Raw genomic sequence first — 18,347 nt, 5'->3', positions numbered from 1 at the left:
CAGCAACCAGTCTCCAGGTCTGAACCAGGTTCCTCCACAGCCTCGCAACTTCGCCTCGCTGCTCCGCCTCGCTATGCAGGGGATCCCAAGTCCTGCCGTGGTTTCCTGAACCAGTGCTCCCTGCACTTCCAGTTGCTCCCGCACTTGTTTGCCTCAGACCAGGCCAAGGTGGCGTTCCTGATGTCACACCTGGAAGGCGAAGCCCTGGCCTGGATTAACCCCCTGTGGGAAAATGAGGACCCGATGATCACCGACATCCAGGAGTTCCTGCAAGCCTTCAGGGGCACCTTCGACGAACCCGGACGAACTACCGCAGTGACCTCTACGCTCTCCGGCTACGCCAAGGGACCCAAACAGTCGGCCAGTATGCCATACAGTTCCGCACGCTCGCTTCGGAGCTGGGCTGGAACAATGAGGCCTTAATGGCGGCCTTTTGGGAGGGTCTCTCTGGACGCATCAAAGACGAACTCGCCGGCCGGGACGTTCCCCGCACCTTGGATGCTTTGATTTCCCTGGCCACTCGGATTGACCTCCGTTTTCAGGAGCGTGCCCAGGAGGTAGTCCGGGAAAAGCGACCACCTTGCCACGCCTTGCCCCCGCAGAGACCTACCGCACCCTCGTCCCTGCCTTTCCGCGAATCGTCACCAGAACCCATGCAAGTGGACCGTCTGACCCAAGCCAAGCAACGCCGTGCAGAACGGCTCGCCCGGGGCCTGTGCTTCTATTGTGGAGACGGTTCACATATGCTCCGTTCTTGCCCGGAGAAACCAGGTAGACCCCAAGTCCAAGGGATGGTGGGAACCGCCACCCTTGCCACCGAAATCCCTTTGGTTCCAGTTACACAGACTGTACGGGTGACGACAGAGGGGACCCGGTTTTCAGCTGAGGCCCACATCGATTCTGGGGCGGCAGGCAACTTTATCCACCAGGCCACGGTAGACAAATACCAGGTCCCTGTCACCCCGCTGAAGAAGCCTCTCTGGTTCGCCTCAGTGGACGGCAAACCGCTCTACGAACCTGTCCGGTTTACCACCGAGCCCGTGAGCCTCCAGGTTGGCACTTCGCATACAGAGACCATCGCCTTCTATGTGATCCCGAGGATGGCTCCTGAGCTCCTGTTGGGCCTGCCCTGGCTGAAACTCCATGACCCTGTTATTAGTTGGCGCTCTGGTGCGATTACCCGCTGGAGTCCCTTGTGCCACGAAACCTGCTTGCAGCCTGTTCCTCAGCCCCTGGCACTTGACTCAGTCAAGCTGCAGGATCCTGAAGAAGAGACGACACTATCCAGTGTCGTTCCATCATCCCCAGTCTCTGAGACCTTGATTCCACCATCTTCTGGAGATGAGACTTTGACTCCACCGGCTGCCCAGGATGAGACATTGTCTGATACCCAGTCCGAGACACCCGATCCGGTCGTCCAAGATTCCAGTCCTGCTTCTGACTGTCCTTCCCTTTCCGTTGCCTCCCTTGCCGCTGACATGGGTTCATGGGGGCATGGGATACGGGACATAGTGGCCATGAACACGGTCTGGGGTAAGCAGTCCTTCCTGGTCGATTGGGTGGCTTGCGGTCCTGAGGCCCGGTCCTGGTTGTCCCGGAAGTACGTTGCTGCCTCTCTTCGGTGCGCCTTCATGTCTCGGCCGAGGAGAGGGGGGCTTCAAGGGGGGGGGTACTGTCACGCTCCCCGTGTCCCAGCACCACTCCTTACCCACTGATCCAGTCCATGCGTCCACCGGTCACGCCTGCCATCCCCGCTCATGCTCCCCAGAGTCCTGTTCCTGGTCTCAGGAGTCTGATTCTGACTAATGTTCTGTATAGGACCGGGCCGCGCCCACTCACCTGGTCTTATAGCCCCAGCACTGCTGCAACAGGAAATGACCTGAGGCTGTGCTGGGTATATAAGACTGGCCTCTCCATGTGGGCGGGGCCTGATCATCGCTTGTGTTTCTATGCCTTGTCTTGTGAGCTAGGTGCTCAGGTCTTTGTTCCTGTTTCCTATTACTGCCTTAAAGTACGCTGTGACCTTCGTGACCTGGTCCTGTCTTTGCTTCCTGATACCTGCACCCGTTCCTGCCACGTTAGTGCTCCAGCTACCGTGTACCCTGCCCTCCAGGTGGGGTGCATGGTCCAGTGGATCCACCTCCTGGGCCTACCAGTCCTCCCTGGCCCTCACAAATATGAAGATACAGAAGAAGCAAATATTATACGAGAAGATACAGAAGAACCAGATATAGAAAGAGAAGATACAAAAGAAGCAGATATTATTTGACGAGATACAAAAGAAGCAGAAATATGAGGAGATACAGAAGAAGCAGATATTATACGAGAAGATACAGAAGAAGAAGATATATGAGGAGGCGATAATTTAGAAACAGGTATTATATGAGGAAAAGATACAGTAGAAGCAGATATTTATTATGTGAGAAGAAGATACAGTAGAAGCCGATAGTATATGAAGATACAGAAGAAGGAAATATATAAGGCAAAGCTACAAAAGAAGCAGATATTACATGAGAAGATACAGAAGAAGCAGATATATGATTACAAGATACTGAAAAAGCAGATACAGTACCTTGCGAAAGTATTCAGCCTCCTTGAATTTTTCAACCTTTTCCCACATTTCAGGCTTCAAACATAAATATAAAATGTTAATGTTCTGGTGAAGAATCAACAGCAAGTGGACACAATTGTGAAGATGAATGAAATTTATTGATTATTTTAAACTTTTATAAAACAATAAATAACTGAAAATTGGGGTGTGCAATATTATTCATCCCCTGTAAGTTAATACTTTGTAGCGCCCCCTTTTGCTGTGATTACAGCTGCAGTCACTTGGGGTATGTGTCTATCAGTTTTGCACATCGAGAGGCTGAAATTCTCGCCCATTCTTCCTTTGTAAACAGCTGGAGCTGAGTGAGGTTGGATGGAGGCATTTGTGAACAGCAGTTTTCAGCTCTTTCCACAGATTCTCGATTGGGTTCAGGTCTGGACTGTGACTTAGCCATTCTAGCACCTGGATACGTTTATTTGTGAACCATTCCGTTGTAGATTTTGCTTTATGTTTTGGATCATTGTCTTGTTGGAAGACAAATCTCCGTCCCAGTCTCAGGTATTTTGCAGACTCCAACAGGTTTTCTTCAAGAATGGTCCTGTATTTGGCTCCATCCATCTTCCCATCAATTTTAACCATCTTCCCTGTCCCTGCTGAAGAAAAGCAGGCCCAAACCATGATGCTGCCACCACCATGTTTGACAGTGGGGATGGTGTGTTCAGTGTGATGAGCTGTGTTGCTTTTACACCAAAAATATCGTTTGGCATTGTGCCCAAATAGTTTGATTTTGGTTTCATCTGACCAGATCACCTTCTTCCACATGTTTGGTGTCTCCCAGGTGGCTTGTTGCAAACTTTAAACAACATTTTTTATGGATATCTTTGAGAAATGGCTTTCTTCTTGCCACTCTTCCATAAAGGCCAGATTTGTGCAGTGTACGACGGATTGTTGTCCTATGGACAGACGCACCCACCGCAGCTGTAGATCTCTGCAGTTCATCCAGAGTGATCATGGGCCTCTTGGCTGCATCTCTGATCAGTCTTCTCCTTGTTTGAGATGACAGTTTGGATGGACAGCCGGGTCTTGGTAGATTTGCAGTGGTATGATACTCCTTCCATTTCAATATGATCGCTTGCACAGTGCTTCTTGGGATGTTTAAAGTTTTTGAAATCTTTTTGTAACCAAATCCGGTTTTAAACGTCTCCACAAAAGTATCACGGACCTGCCTGTTGTGTTCCTTGGTCTTCATGATGCTCTCTGTGCTTTACACAGAACCCTGAGACTATCACAGAGCAGGGGCATTTATACGGAGACTTGATTACACACAGGGGCTTATATTTATCATCATCAGTCATTTAGGACAACATTGGATCATCCACAGATCCTCAATGAACTTCTGGAGTGAGTTTGCTGCACTGAAAGTAAAGGGGATGAATAATATTGCACGCCCCAATTTTCAGTTATTTATTTTTTACAAAAGTTTAAATAAAATAAATAAATAAATATCGTTCACCTTCACAATTGTGTCCACTTGTTGATTCTTCACCAGAACATTAACATTTTTATCTGTTTAAAGCCTGAAATGTGGGAAAAGGTTGAAACATTCAAGGGGACCAAATACTTTCGCAAGACACTGTAGATGAGGAGGAGCTACAAAAGAATCAGATATTATATGAGGAGGAGATACAGAAGAAGCAAAGATATGAGAGGATAAAGAAGAACCTAATATCATGAGGAAAACATACAGACGAAGCAGATATTATACAGTTGAAATCAGTAGCTTCCCTCCGCTCTCTATAAAGACACATCTGCAGATGCAGAAGAAACAGACATACAATGGAAACGGAAAATATTCAGACCCCTTTAAATTTTTCACTCTTTGTTTCATTGCAGCCATTTAGTAAATTCAAAAAGTTCATTTTTTTCTCATTAATGTGCACTCTGACCCCCATCCCCCATCTTGACAGAAAAAAACAAATGTGGACATTTTTGCAAATTTATTAAACAAGAAAAACTGAAATATCACATGGTCATAAGTATTCAGCCCCTTTGCTCAGACACACATATGTAGGTCACATGCTGTCCATTTCCTTGTGATCCTCCTTGAGATGGTTCTACTCCTTCATTGGAGTCCAGCTGTGTGTAATTAAACTGATAGGACATGATTTGGAAAGGCGCACACCTGTCTATATAAGACCTCACAGCTCACACTGCATGTCAGACCAAATGAGAATCATGAGGTCAAAGGAACTGCCCAAGGAGCTCAGAGACAGAATTGTGGCAAGGCACAGATGTGGCCGAGGTTACAAAACAATTTCTACAGTAGTCAAGGTTTCTAAGAGCACAGTGGCCTCCATAATCCTTAAATGAAAGAAGTTTGGGACCACAAGAACTATTCCTAGACCTGGCCGTCCAAAAAAACTAAGCAATTGTGGGAGAAGAGCCTTGGTGAGAGAGGTAAAGAAGAACCCCAAGATCACTGTGCCTGAGCTCCAGAGATGCAGTAGGAAGATGTGAGAGAGTTCCACAAAGTCAACTACCACTGCAGCCCTCCACCAGTCGGACCCATATAGCAGAGTGGCCCGACATAAGACTCTCCTCAGTGCAAGACATATGAAAGCCCGCATAGAGTTTGCAGAAAAACACATGAAGGACTCCCAGACTATGAGAAATAAGATTCTCTGGCCTGATGAGATGAAGATAGAACTTTTTGGTGATAATTCTAAGTGGTATGTGTGGATAAAACCAGGCACTGCGCATCACCTGCCCAATACAATCCCCACAGTGAGACATGGTGGTGGCAGCATCATGCTATGGGGGTGTTGTTCAGCTGCAGGGACAGGACGACTGGTTGCAATTGAAGCAAAGATGAATGCGGACAAGTACAGAGATATCCTGGGAGAAAACCTCTTCCAGAGTGCTCTGGACCTCAGACTTGGCCGAAGGTTCACCTTCCAACAAGACAATGACCCTAAGCACACAGATAAAAATAACAAAGGAGTGGCTTCAGAACAACTCTGTGACCAATCTTGACTGGCCCAGCCAGAGCCCTGACCTAAACCCAATTGAGCATCTCTGGAGAGACCCGAAAATGGCGTCCACCAACGTTCACCATCCAACCTGACGGAACCGGGGAGGATCTGCAAGGAAGAATGGCAGAGGATCCCCAAATCCAGAGGTGAAAAACATGTTGCATCATTCCCAAGAAGAAGGGTGCACTCAATACCGAACAAAGGGGCTGAATACTTATGACCATGTGATATTTCAGTTTTTCTTGTTTATTAAATTTGCAAAAATTTCTACATTTCTGTTTTTTTCTATCAAGATGGGGAATGGGGCGCAGAGTGTACATTAATGAGAAAAAAAAGAACTTTTTTTGAATTTACCAAATGGCTGCAATGAAACAAGGAGTGAAAAATTTAAAGGGGTCTGAATACTTTTCGTACCTACTGTATGAGAAGATACAGTAGAAGAATAGACGAGGAGAGCATACTGTAGAAGAACATAGAGAAGAAGATATATGAGATATATGAGAAGATGTAGAAGAAGCAGATATTACATGAGAAGATACAGAAAGACAAGACACAATTAAATGAGGACATAAAGGAGAACAAAAAGCAGATTTAGAAAATATAGAAGATGAAGCAGATATGAGATGAGAAGATACAGAATATGAATAAAGAGAAAAACAAACTGAAGAAGATGCAGATACTGTATATAAGAAGATATTGAAGGAGTAAATGTTATTATACAGAATGTGGAGCAGACACCGCAGAAGAATCAATGTCATATGAGAAGACACGAAAAATGATACTAGATGAGGATAAGAGGGCGTGTAAGAGTAAATAGGATTATGAGCAGTGGAAGATCTGAAACTTGATTTTTTCCTTTAATTGTCAGAATTGATGACAGTTTTACTGTAATGGATGAATGAGGAATATACTTATTTAGGCTAGTGTAAAACATAAGCAATTTAATGGTATTCATGATTTGGATGTCAAATTGTGGGATCCGTGGGCGGGTCTGACTTTTGTCACCTCAAAAAAATCACCTGATCAAAGTGGCACAGCTCTGTACATTCCTTGGCGATCATGAATGGTACTGAAAGATCTTAAAGGGTTTGTCTACTACTAGACTAGGACAACCCTTTCTGATTCCAGATGTGTCCCTCAGGTAAAATAATAAAGCTTATACTCACCTCCCGTACCAGCTCCGTTCTAGAGGTGACGGGGCTCAAGTGGGGTTGTGACGTCACGGAGCCCCTCGTCCAATCAGCGCCAGTTTCCTTCTCCCTGCCTTCGGACCAAACGAGTTACTGAACAGGAAGTGAATGCAGTGGCTGTGCTCACTTCCTGTCCGAAGGCGGAAGTTGAGCTGATTGGACATGGGGCTTGCGTAATGTGACAACTTCACGTGAACCCCGTCACCGCGAGTCGCAGTACCGCAGGAATGGCACTGGTACGGGAGGGGAGTATAGGCATGACTATTTTACCTAGGGTAAACATGGAATCAAAAGGGGTTGTCCAAGTAGTGAACAAACCCTTTAATATTAAATTCCCAGAAAAAAAATAGTAAGCTTGTAATGGGGTTGTCCACTACTAGGACAACTCCTTCTGATTCCACATGCTTCCCTCACGTAAAATAATAAAGCTTCTACTGACCTCCTGTACTGGCGCCGTTTCAGAGGGGCTGGGGCTCACGAGGGGTTGTCACATCACGCGAGCACCACAGCCAATCAGCGACAGTTTCCTGCTAACTGCCTTCAGACCAAATAAATTAATCAGAGGCTGAACTCACTTCCTGTTGATTGTTCGTTTGGTCTGAAGGCGGGGGAGAAGGAAACTGGGGCTGATTGGATGCGGGGCTTGTGTGATGTCAAAACCCCATGTGAGCCCCGAAACCTCTAGAATGGCGCCGATACCGGAGGCGAGTATAGGCTTTACTATTTTACCTAAGAGAAACATGGAACCAAACGGGGTTGTCCAAGTGGGGGACAAACCCTTTAATAATAAATTTCCCCCCAAAAACCCTTTACATATGATGTATTTTTGTCATATTTTTAGATTTAGAGACATTATAGACAATAATATCTCGTAATAACTTTCTTAACCTCTTGTAATAACAGTATGGATCGGGTGAAGCTATCTCCTTTATCTACCAAACATCACATCGTCGTGGTTCATATTAGAAAGCACAAATCATAGTCTAAGCTTCTGTATCGAAGGCCAAGAATATGACAATTGGATCAAGGGACCTTCCTCTAAGTAGAAGAGATGATAATTCTTCCCCATAAGTAGAAAGGATGCTTCATCCATTCTATGGAGCGTCTTCATAGAAAACAACGTCCCATCAAATTCTACCCCTACGGCTACTCCCCATGGGTTCTTTGAGAACACGGCTTTATCTGTTTTCGTACACGATTTTCATGAATATGCTAATGGTTGCGTAATGAGGTTGACTTTCCTACAGCGTTAATCTAGAATATGGCTCTTTTAGTTCATGCACCATTGCATGCACTTTGCATATCCACCTGCCTTAAGTGAGGAGCGGGTTGGGAAGCGACATGAAGACAATTTCCACACAATACGAGGTGGTAATTCCTACATTCAGTGGGTTCGGTCTACCGTCCCGTAACATTTTTATCTCATCCCTTCTAAGGAGACTTCATTTTGATGGCTATGGTTTGGCATTTCCTTCTAATGATACATTCGGTAGGTTAATTCTGCCCTGAAGAGCGGTTGCATAATCATTTGATGTTTCATGTTAGAGAAAAGGTTAAAGATGGATGCGTTCCCTCTGAGGCTTATATTACTGAGGTCCGGTCAAGCATGCCTTATACTTGGTGACATTACATAAAGTTTGACTTACATTCTGCTTGCCCACGATGTTATCGAATGGAAGTTCTGGGCTCCAGGAACCCTCCGTAAAAGTTGCGCCGCTGTTTCTCCTGTCTGTCGGGCTCACGGCTTCTTTCACTATGTCTTCCGGGAGCGTCAGGAGGTTCTCGTCAGGTTGTTTTATCAGGTAGGTCTCGATATTGTGTTTCCTCAAAAACTCATTTCTTTCCTTGCCGTGGCCTTCTTCTACATTGTAATCCCCATTAAGGCAGTCAAGAGAAGCTTTTGATATATGAATTCTCCTTTAAGGAGCAAATAAAAGCGATGTTAGGTTTATTTGGAAAAATTGTGAACTCACAGAGGTGTTTAATATGAATTTTTGACAATTTTTGTTACAGGGGTTGTCCAATGAAAACAAATTATCGCTTTTCCATAGGATCGGAAGAACAGGGCTCTTTAAAAAGAGGCTGACGGAAAAATCATTCCCTAAAGGGCTGCTGGAAAAAGCCATGTATTCCCGTAAGGAATCAATGGAGCGGTGGTTGAGTACGTGCAACTCCGCTCTGCTTAAACCTCGGGGCTAAACTTGTTCCGTTCTGCCGATTGGTGCAGACCCCAGTGGTCTACTCTGCACCAATATTTACATTATCACCTATCCTGTAGAAGAAGATAACTTGTCATCACTGGACAAGCCCTTTAGAGGGAACCAACCACCAGGTTTTTGCCCTATAAACTAGAGGCAGTGCCATAATGGCGCTAGGATGTGGATTAAAATGATACCATTAGTGAGAAATCTGAGGCTTGATTGCAGAATAATCTTTGTTCAAACCTTCAGAAATGACATCATCGATGCACAAGCTTGAGCATCGGGGTGGTATTTTGTGGGTCGGGTCCTCTGTAACAATTCCTCCTCTTGCCTTGCTTCATTTTTTTATTTCAATTTAGTGCCGCAGATGCCATTACCGCTGTTGGCAGCGCATGCGCAATGCTATTGTGGCGAACCGTTCAATAAAATGGTGCATGCGTGTACCTCTATCTCCAGAACACTGTAGAGATGACTATAAGTGGTGTTGGCGCATGCGCTGATGAAAAAAAAAAATTCAGTCTGCGCATACGCTGCCACCACTAATATTCTTCTCCTCAGTGTCTTCAATACAATGGCACAGGAAATTGTGGTACGTGCATACACTGACTGTGGTGCCATTTTATTACAATAGCGATGCGTATGCACTACCAACACTGGCAATGGCAGCTGCGGCGTGAAATTCGAATGAAGAACAGAAGGCAAGTGTAATGGGTGTGTCACGAGTGTCAGACAGTCATATGATTTCTGGCCATAGAAGGTCACAGCGCTTGGCTGCACAGAATGCTCCCTGACTTTCCATTGTTCCTGCTGTCAGTATTCATTGGTATAGGTAGCTTTCCTGCTGCATTAATTTCTCCCCCTTTTAGACTCAGCAGGGGATCACCATCGTCCCAGCTGCTGATCATCAGCATTATCTTGGTGCTTAAATACCCTTTCTTCCTGGGACTGGTGCTGGTGATATTTTTCAGTTCCTTCAAGCTCTGGTTGCAAGCAGGTGGCTTGTACTCCTCTGAGGTACCGTTGCTGAAAACTCTGCTGAACTTCTACCTGAGTCATCTAAGTAGTTCATGTTTTTCCCCGTGTGTTCTCCTTGTGTCTTCTATAGTGTTTAGTGGGGTTGACGAAGAGCTCATCTCATCCGTTCCCTATTTAGGGCCAAGCACAAGGGATACCTAGGATTAGGTGTCCGGCTCGGCGCACACGTGCTGAACCTATCTAGGGTGGTGAGGGACCCCAAGGACCAGCAGTACGTATACCTTGGGTCAGGTATCCGGCTAGGCGAATAGCTGCGGAACCTATGTAAGGTGGTGAGAGACCCCAGAGACAAGCAGTAGGTTTGGTCAGGGGTCACCATCTTCCCTTTCCCCATACAGAGGGTTACCCTTCCCTTTTGCCGTGCACTTGGTACTTACCCGTACCTAGCAAGGCAGGAGAAGGAACCATCTCAGAGGATCCGACCCATAAAGTCTCGACCCTGTGCACAAATTACATCATTTCTGAAGGTATGACCAAAGATTATCCTGAAATCAAGCCTCAGATTTCACATTTAAAGGTATAATTTTAATCATCTTAGCGCCATTATGGCACAGCCTCTAGTTTATAAGTAAAAAAACTGGTGATTGGTTCCCTTTAAGGACTTAAAATTCATATGGACACGTTTAATCCATTATCGTGATGAGAAAGAAAAACCCTTAATAGGCAGCAATTCACTTCACAACCTTTGGGTGACCACACAGACACAAATAGCATAAATATATCCCAACAGAGTTTCGCAAAAATCATGTTTCTTTATTGCCAAAAGTGGTCATCTAATGACATCACACAGGAGAGTCCTTCATTACCAAAAGTGTTTTTCACCGGGATCCACAGTGATCAAACACTGGTGAAAATTATGATCCAAAGCTCTGGTGGATATTAAAGGGAACCTATCACCAGATTTGGGGCCTATAACCTGTGGCCACCACCAGTGGGCTCTTATACAGTATACAGCATTCTAACATACTGTATATAAGAGCCCAGGCCACTGTTTAGAACGTAAAAATCACTTTATAATACTCACCTAAGGGGTCGGTTTGGTGCAGAATGGTCGGATGGGCGTCTCCATTCTCAGGGTCCAGCGCCTCCTCTTTGGCCATCTTTGTCCTCCTTCTTCTGAAGCCTGGATGCATGAGGCGTACTATATCATTCACACTGTCCGGCATTGAGGTCCCGCGTAGCCGCACTTTGATCTGCCCTGAGCAGGGCAGATCAAAGTATTGTATCCTCAATGCCGGCCAGTGTGGCTGACGTAGGATGCGTCATGCACCCAGGCTTCAAAAAAAGGAGGACAAAGATGGCTGAAAGAGGAGGCGCCGGTACTGGAGTACGGAAACACCCATCTAACCAGTCTGCATGGCACCGCCCCTTAGGTGAGTATTATAAAGTGATTTTTATGTTCTACAAAGCGGCCTGGGCTCTTATAAACAGCATGTTAGAACGCTGTATATAAGAGCCCACTGGTGGTGGCCGCAGCTTATAGGCCCCTAATCTGGTGACAGGTTCCCTTTAATAAAAAATAATCTAACGCTACCTCCCTGTACACCCAATGATGGTTTATATACCACCTCTTTTGAAATCGGGATGGTCCAGTGCTTCCATTTTGCTTGACCAATTAGATAACTCCCATAGAAGTTTTGACGATTCGTTTCTTACCCTGGTATTCCGCCCGATTCCAATTTATTTGCAATATCCACATCCCAGGACCACACGTCAAATTGCCATTTTCTAAGCCCCAGCACTCCACATAAGACTGAACCGGAGTGGATCCCAATCCTCATGTCAATGTCGTGTTTCGTTCTCGATCGGACGTATCTGTAATCCAAGAAATATATAGGAAAAAAACCCATAATTAATTAACAAAAAACAAAGTAAAATAAAAGCATAAATAAATGAACAAAAAAAACCAAAAACAAAATAAAAGCATAAAATGATCAACAATATAAACAAGTCTTGAAAATTGGATTCAGCTACTGGTTATAATCAAGCAAACCGAAACTTTTAGAAAAGAGCCCACTCCCCGTGTATTCATGGTTCCAAGAATTAGATGTCTAGGTGGTAGGGATGGAGGATCCCTTCATGAGGCAGATGATTTAGAGACATCAAGGAATAAAGGCAAGACCCTATTTTTTCCCAAGAAATTGGAGGATTGATCGTGACACCTTTGTAAAAACTATAGGTGGAAGCTATCAGCCACTGGGGCTTATTCACCCAGAAATACTTAATGTGGGACCCTATTTGGCTTATTCTTCTGCCTAGTGTAATGAGATCATAGAGATACTCCAAATAGGTGTCATACCACTCTCCACCAGATCTTCTGAGTTGCACAACGAGGCCTGGGTGTCGAACAGCTGTGGCTCATTAGAGATTGGGCTGGCAGGGTTTAATTTCTCCTGGCCTGCTGGTTAACTGTAGGATCACATGTTATGAGAAACCTATCACGGCTTCTCCCCGCCTTTTTAAGATGGTGGAAACTGACTTCCTGTGCTGATTATAGCTTTACAGTAAGAAATACCGATCCAAGTGCTATTGTGATACAGTTGCTGGTGAACTACTGAGCGTTGTTTGGTGTGTTGTAGGAATTCTCTTGTCATCTGTTTATTCCCTCCCTGTTCTTTATTTCCTCCTTATTGTCTAATATCTCTGTGTGTAATTGCTATGAGTTAGAGGTTTGGTTCCCTGTTTGTCTATTTGTGTGGGTGAGATTTAATGTTGATAAATGTAAAGTAATGCACCTAGGACGGAGTAATCCTATAACTGCGTATACATTAAATGGAAGTAAACTCGGGACTACAGAACAGGAGAAGGACTTGGGTATTCTCATTACAAATAAACTGAGCAGCAGCGCTCAATGTCAAGCAGCAGCTGCAAAAGCAAACAAGATGCTAGGGTGTATAAAAAGAGAGATTAGATCCCGTGATCCCAACGTATTGTTACCCCTCTATAAATCACTTGTAAGGCCACATCTGGAATATGGCATTCAGTTTTGGGCTCCACATTTTAAAAAGGACATTCAGAAGTTAGAGTCAGTTCAAAGGCGGCAACTGGACTACTACAAGGAATGGAGGCCGCCCGTATGATGACAGGTTGAAAAAGTTAGATATGTTTAGCTTAGAAAAAAGACGTCTCAGAGGAGATCTCATTTATATGTATAAATACATGTGTGGTCAATATAAAGGACTGGCACATGACTTATTTCTTCCGAAGACAATACTAAGGACCAGGGGGCACTCACTGCGAGTGGAAGAAAAGCGATTCCGACAGCTAAATAGGAAAGGGTTCTTTACAGTTAGAGCGGTCAGACTGTGGAATACACTACCACAAGAGGTAGTAATGGCAGACACTATAACAGCTTTTAAAAAAGGGCTGGATGATTTCCTCAGTACACACAACATTGTTGGTTATAAATGACTTTGTAGAACTGGTGGAGGAAGGTTGAACTAGATGGACCTAGGTCTTTTTTCAACCTTAGTAACTATGCAACTATGTAACTATGTAACCACTCCATGTCCCGGTCCTCCCCTGTGGTGGGAGAGAGAAAGTATTAGAGCAGAGCTGCCCAGGAGCAGGGTAAGGAAGGTGGCCTAGACATCCTCACCATCAGAAATACCTCTGAGATAAAGGACAACTAGGGCCCCCTAACCTGAGGGCCAGTCTAGGAGCCCCGGTCCCTGGTTATTCCCTTATACTTTATGACACCAAGCTGCTGTATAATGTCCTCCATGCTGCTGTATAATGTCCTCCATACTGCTGTTTCATGTCCTCCATGCTGCTGTTTCATGTCCTCAATGCTGCTGTATAATGTCCTCCATGCTGCTGTATAATGTCCTCCATGCTGCTGTATAATGTCCTCCATGCTGCTGTATAATGTCCTCCGTGCTGCTGTATAATGTCCTCCGTGCTGCTGTACAATGTCCTCCGTGCTGCTGTATAATGTTCTCCATGCTGCTGTATAATGTTCTCCATGCTGCTGTTTAATGTCCTCCATGCTGCTATATAATGTCCTCCATGCTGCTGTTTAATGTCATCCATGCTTCTGTTTAATGTCCTCCGTGCTGCTGTATAATGTCCTCCATGCTGCTGTATAATGTTCTCCCTGCTGCTGTATAATGTCCTGCATGCTGCTGTATTATGTCCTCCATGCTGCTGTATAATGTCATCCATGCTGCTGTTTAATGTCCTCCATGCTGCTGTATAATGTCCTCCATGCTGCTGTATAATGTCCTCCATGCTGCTGTATCATGTCCTCTATGCTGCTGTATCATGTCCCCCATGCTGCTGTATGATGTTCTCCATGCTGCTGTATAATGTCCTCCATGGTACTGTATATTGTCCTCCATGGTACTGTATATTGTCCTCCATGGTACTGTATATTGTCCTCCATTTTGCCGTATAATGTCCTCCATGCTGCTGTATAATGTCCTCCATGCTGCTGTATAATATCCTCCATGCTGATGTATAATGTCCTCCATGCTGCTGTATAATGTCCTCCATGCTGATATATAATGTCCTCCATGCTGCTGTATAATGTCCTCCATGCCGCTGTATAAAATCCCCATTGCTGCTGTATAATGTCCTCCATGCTGCTGTATAATATCCGCCACGCTGCTGTATGATGTTCTCCATGCTGCTGTATAATGTCCTCCATGCTGCTGTATAATGTTCTCCATGCTGATGTATAATGTCCTCCATACTACTGTATAATGTCCTCTGTGCTGCTACTTCTTAACATGAGATACATAGAGACTAAGGAATCCCTCATGCCTGTGTGTGTGCTGTGTATATCTGTGTAGACATTATAGCAGCTTGTCTCCACCCACTAGCTCAGAGACAACTGAAAATTAGACAAAGAGTGTGCAGAGGCAAAAACTGGTGAAAATAAAGAGTACAAATCCTATAATGACCACATCTAGTGTCATTTCTTATGCACACGCACATGACAGCTTATTCCGAAAAGTCACCTGAAATGAGTATTGCTGGCCTCCGAGACAGGCTTGTTTCCAAACGCTATAATTTTGAGCTCCGAAAACAAATATCACCTCATGCACAAAGCAAGAAAGAAATGAACAATTACCTAATAGTCTTGATCATGCTGAGTCCCATTTCAACGCAGCAATGTGCGTGGTCTTGACGCGGCTCCGGAAGGCCAGACACACAATAATAGCAATCACCCAGGATCTTAATTCTAAGGCAGTGATGTTCCTAAAATAGATGAGAATAGAAAGAAAGTGACACTGCCAAGAAATAAGGGCACGAGTATCAATAATAACAATAGGTCCACACACAGGAGTATACAAATTCTTCCTGGACTTATTCTGGATATTATATGAAGACCTCACATTATATATTTTTCTTTTGCATAAAAACACCTTTTTGTGGAACAAAAAAAAGTTTTTCCAAAAACTTTTTCTTTTTTTTTACACTGTGATATAAAAAAGTTTGGGCAGGGGTAAAGCATGATACTGATGGTGTATTGTGAGGATAAAAAAGTCCTGGAGAACATACAAACACATGAGGAATATACAAACTCCTTGCAGATGTCATCCTTGATGGGATTTGAATCCAGTACCCCAGCGCTGCAAATTAAGAGTGTTAACCATTGGGCTGCTGTGCTGCCCATAACCCTACCTGAATCATCGTAACACAAAGTTCAGTTAAAATTAAAAAGAACAAAACCTACAATATCGATCACCACTCAAAAAAAACATGAGCTAGAATACCAATAAGAAGGACCACCAGTGGTAAATATATAAACCTACAGAAAAACTACACTGGAATTGATAAACAAATTGAATCTTTATTGGAACATACCAAAACTATCATAAAAATAAAAAAAAAACACAGATGCACAACAGTAGACAATGACAAAAGGAAGTGCAGCATGCCGCATTTCGCCGAGGCTTTTTCCAAGTACTATTTTCCATATGCTCTTTGAAAAAGCCACGGCGAAACGCATCAGGTGTTCCACTGGTAAGGTTTTTCAGCATGTGACTTTTTTCTCTGCATAATTGCATATGGTTGTTTCATTTCTTTAAAACATTGTTATAGGGTTTATTTATGTATCATCTGGTTGTCATTTTGTGACAATATTTATTCATAAATTGTGATTACTATTTATTCTTAGTATTATTATTTTTTTGTACATCCTGATATCTGCTATTGTATCCTTTGCCATTGCAGTCTGAATATCATAAGCTTTACCCGAGCTTCCTTCCATCATTGTCTATTGTTGTGCATCTGTTTGTATTTTTTTTATTTTTATGATGGTTTTGGTATGTTCCAATAAAGATTCAATTTGTTTATCAAGTGTAGTTTTTCTATAGGTTTATATAAAATGAAAAAGAATAAAAACACTCTCCTAGACCCTAAACACAGTAGCTAAGATCCAATATAAAATACTGTATATCACCAATGGCAGATATAATGGCACATTTAAAGGCAACCTGTCACCAGATTTGGGGCCTATAAGCTGCAGCCACCACCAGTGGGCTCTTATATACAGCATTCTAACATACTGTATATAAGAGCACAGGCCGCTGTGTAGAACGTAAAAATCACTTTATAATACCTAAACGGTCGCTGCGGTGGAGTTGGCTCAGATGGGTGTCTTCGTCCTCCGGTGCTGGCGCATCCTCTTTCGGCCATCTTCGTCCTTCTTCTGAAGCCTGTGTGCATGACGCGTCCTACGTCATCCACACTAGCCGGTCCTGCGCAGGCGCACTACAATACTTTGATCTGCCCTCCTCAGGAGAGATCAAAGAGTGCCTGATCAGGACCTCAATGTCAGCGAGAGTGGATGACGTAGGATGCGTTATGCACCCCGGCTTCAGAAGAAGGATGACAAAGATGGCCGAAAGAGGAGGCGCCAGCACCGGAGAACGGAGACGCCCATATGACCCAACTCCACCGCAGCGACTGTTTAGGTGAGTATCATAAAGTGATTTTTACGTTCTACATAGCAGCCATGGCTCTTATATACAGGATGTTAGAATGCTGTATATAAGAGGCCACTGGTGGTGGCCGTAGCTTATAGTCACCAAATATGGTGACAGGTTCCCTTTAAATGTTTCAGATCACCAAACAAATGTAAATATTAGACAAAGATATTATTAAGGGAAAAAGAAATCCAAAGTACAGGGCCATGTGTGAAAAAGTGATTGTCTCTTAAAATTAATAACTGGAGAGACCACCCTTAGCAGCAACAACTGCAATAAAGCGTTTGCGATAACTGGCAATGAGTCTTTTGCAACACTCTTAAGAAATTCATCTCTGCAAAATTGTTGAAATTCGGCCAGATTGGAGAGTTTCCGGGCATGAACCACCTTTTTAAGGTCATGCCACAGCATCTCAATCGGATTAAGGTAAGGACTTTGACTAGGCCACTGTAAAGTCTTAATTTTGTTGTTCTAAAGCTTTGGGACTCCAGCGAATAACAGTGAGAACCATTATCCACAATTGGCAAAAACATGGAACAGTGGTGAATCTTCCCAGGAGTGGCTGGCCAACCAAAATTACCCCTAAAGTGCAGCAGACTCATCAATGAGGTCACAAAAGACCCCACAACAACATTCAAAGAACTGAAGGCCTCACTTGCCTCAATTAAGGTTAGTGGTCATGACTCCACCCAAAAGAAAAACTGGGCAAAAATGGCTGGCATGGCAGAGTTCCAAGACAAAAACCACTGCTGAGCAAAAAGAACATAAAGGATCGTCTCAGTTTTGCCAGAAAACATCTTGATGATCCCCAAGACTTTCAGGAGAATACTCTGCGGACTGACGAGACAAAACTTCAATTTTTTAGAAGGTGTATTTCCCATTAGATCTGGTGTAGAAGTAACACAGCATTTCAGAAAAGGAACATCATACCAATAGTAAAATATAGTGGTGGTCGTGTGATGGTCGGAGGCTGGTTTGCAGGTTCAGGACCTGGAAGACGATGTGGTAAATGAAACCATGAATTCTGCTGTCTACCAAAAAATCCTGAAGGAGAATGTCCGGCCATCTGTTTGTGACCTCAAACTGAAGCGCACTTGGGTTATGCAGCAGGACAATGATCCAAAACACACCTGCAAGTTCCACCTCTGAATGGCTTAAGAAAAACAAAATTAGGACTTTGAAGTGGCCTAGTCAAAGTCCTGACCCTAATGCTGTGGAATGAATTTACAAAGGTGCTTCATGCTCGCAAACCCTCTAATGTGGCTGAATTACAACAATTCTACGAAGATGAGTGGCCAAAATTCCTCATGAACATTGTAAAAGATCCATTGCCAGTTATCGCAAACGCTTGTGTGACATACTACCACTAGGTTTCATCAGAAGCAACTAGTGACGGGGAAGTC

General features: G+C 44.1%; 1 protein-coding gene across 2 annotated transcripts in view; it reads right to left on the bottom strand.

The window, feature by feature from the left end:
* Nucleotides 1–18,347, bottom strand: part of ADCY8 (adenylate cyclase 8) — a 430,517-nt gene that overhangs the window by 183,872 nt on the left and 228,298 nt on the right. For both annotated transcript variants that reach the window (XM_075352858.1, XM_075352859.1), the window contains exons 5-7: nt 15,084–15,211; nt 11,666–11,824; nt 8,420–8,690 (exon numbers count right to left, since the gene is read on the bottom strand). In XM_075352858.1, the coding sequence (XP_075208973.1) occupies nt 8,420–8,690; nt 11,666–11,824; nt 15,084–15,211 (558 nt within the window). The remainder of the gene's footprint in view (nt 1–8,419; nt 8,691–11,665; nt 11,825–15,083; nt 15,212–18,347) is intronic.

This window comes from Anomaloglossus baeobatrachus, chromosome 6, assembly GCF_048569485.1.
Source record: "Anomaloglossus baeobatrachus isolate aAnoBae1 chromosome 6, aAnoBae1.hap1, whole genome shotgun sequence".
NCBI classification, from domain to species: domain Eukaryota; kingdom Metazoa; phylum Chordata; class Amphibia; order Anura; family Aromobatidae; genus Anomaloglossus; species Anomaloglossus baeobatrachus.
The sequence above is the reverse complement of the archived record's forward strand: the minus strand, read 5'-3'. Positions and strand labels throughout refer to the sequence as shown.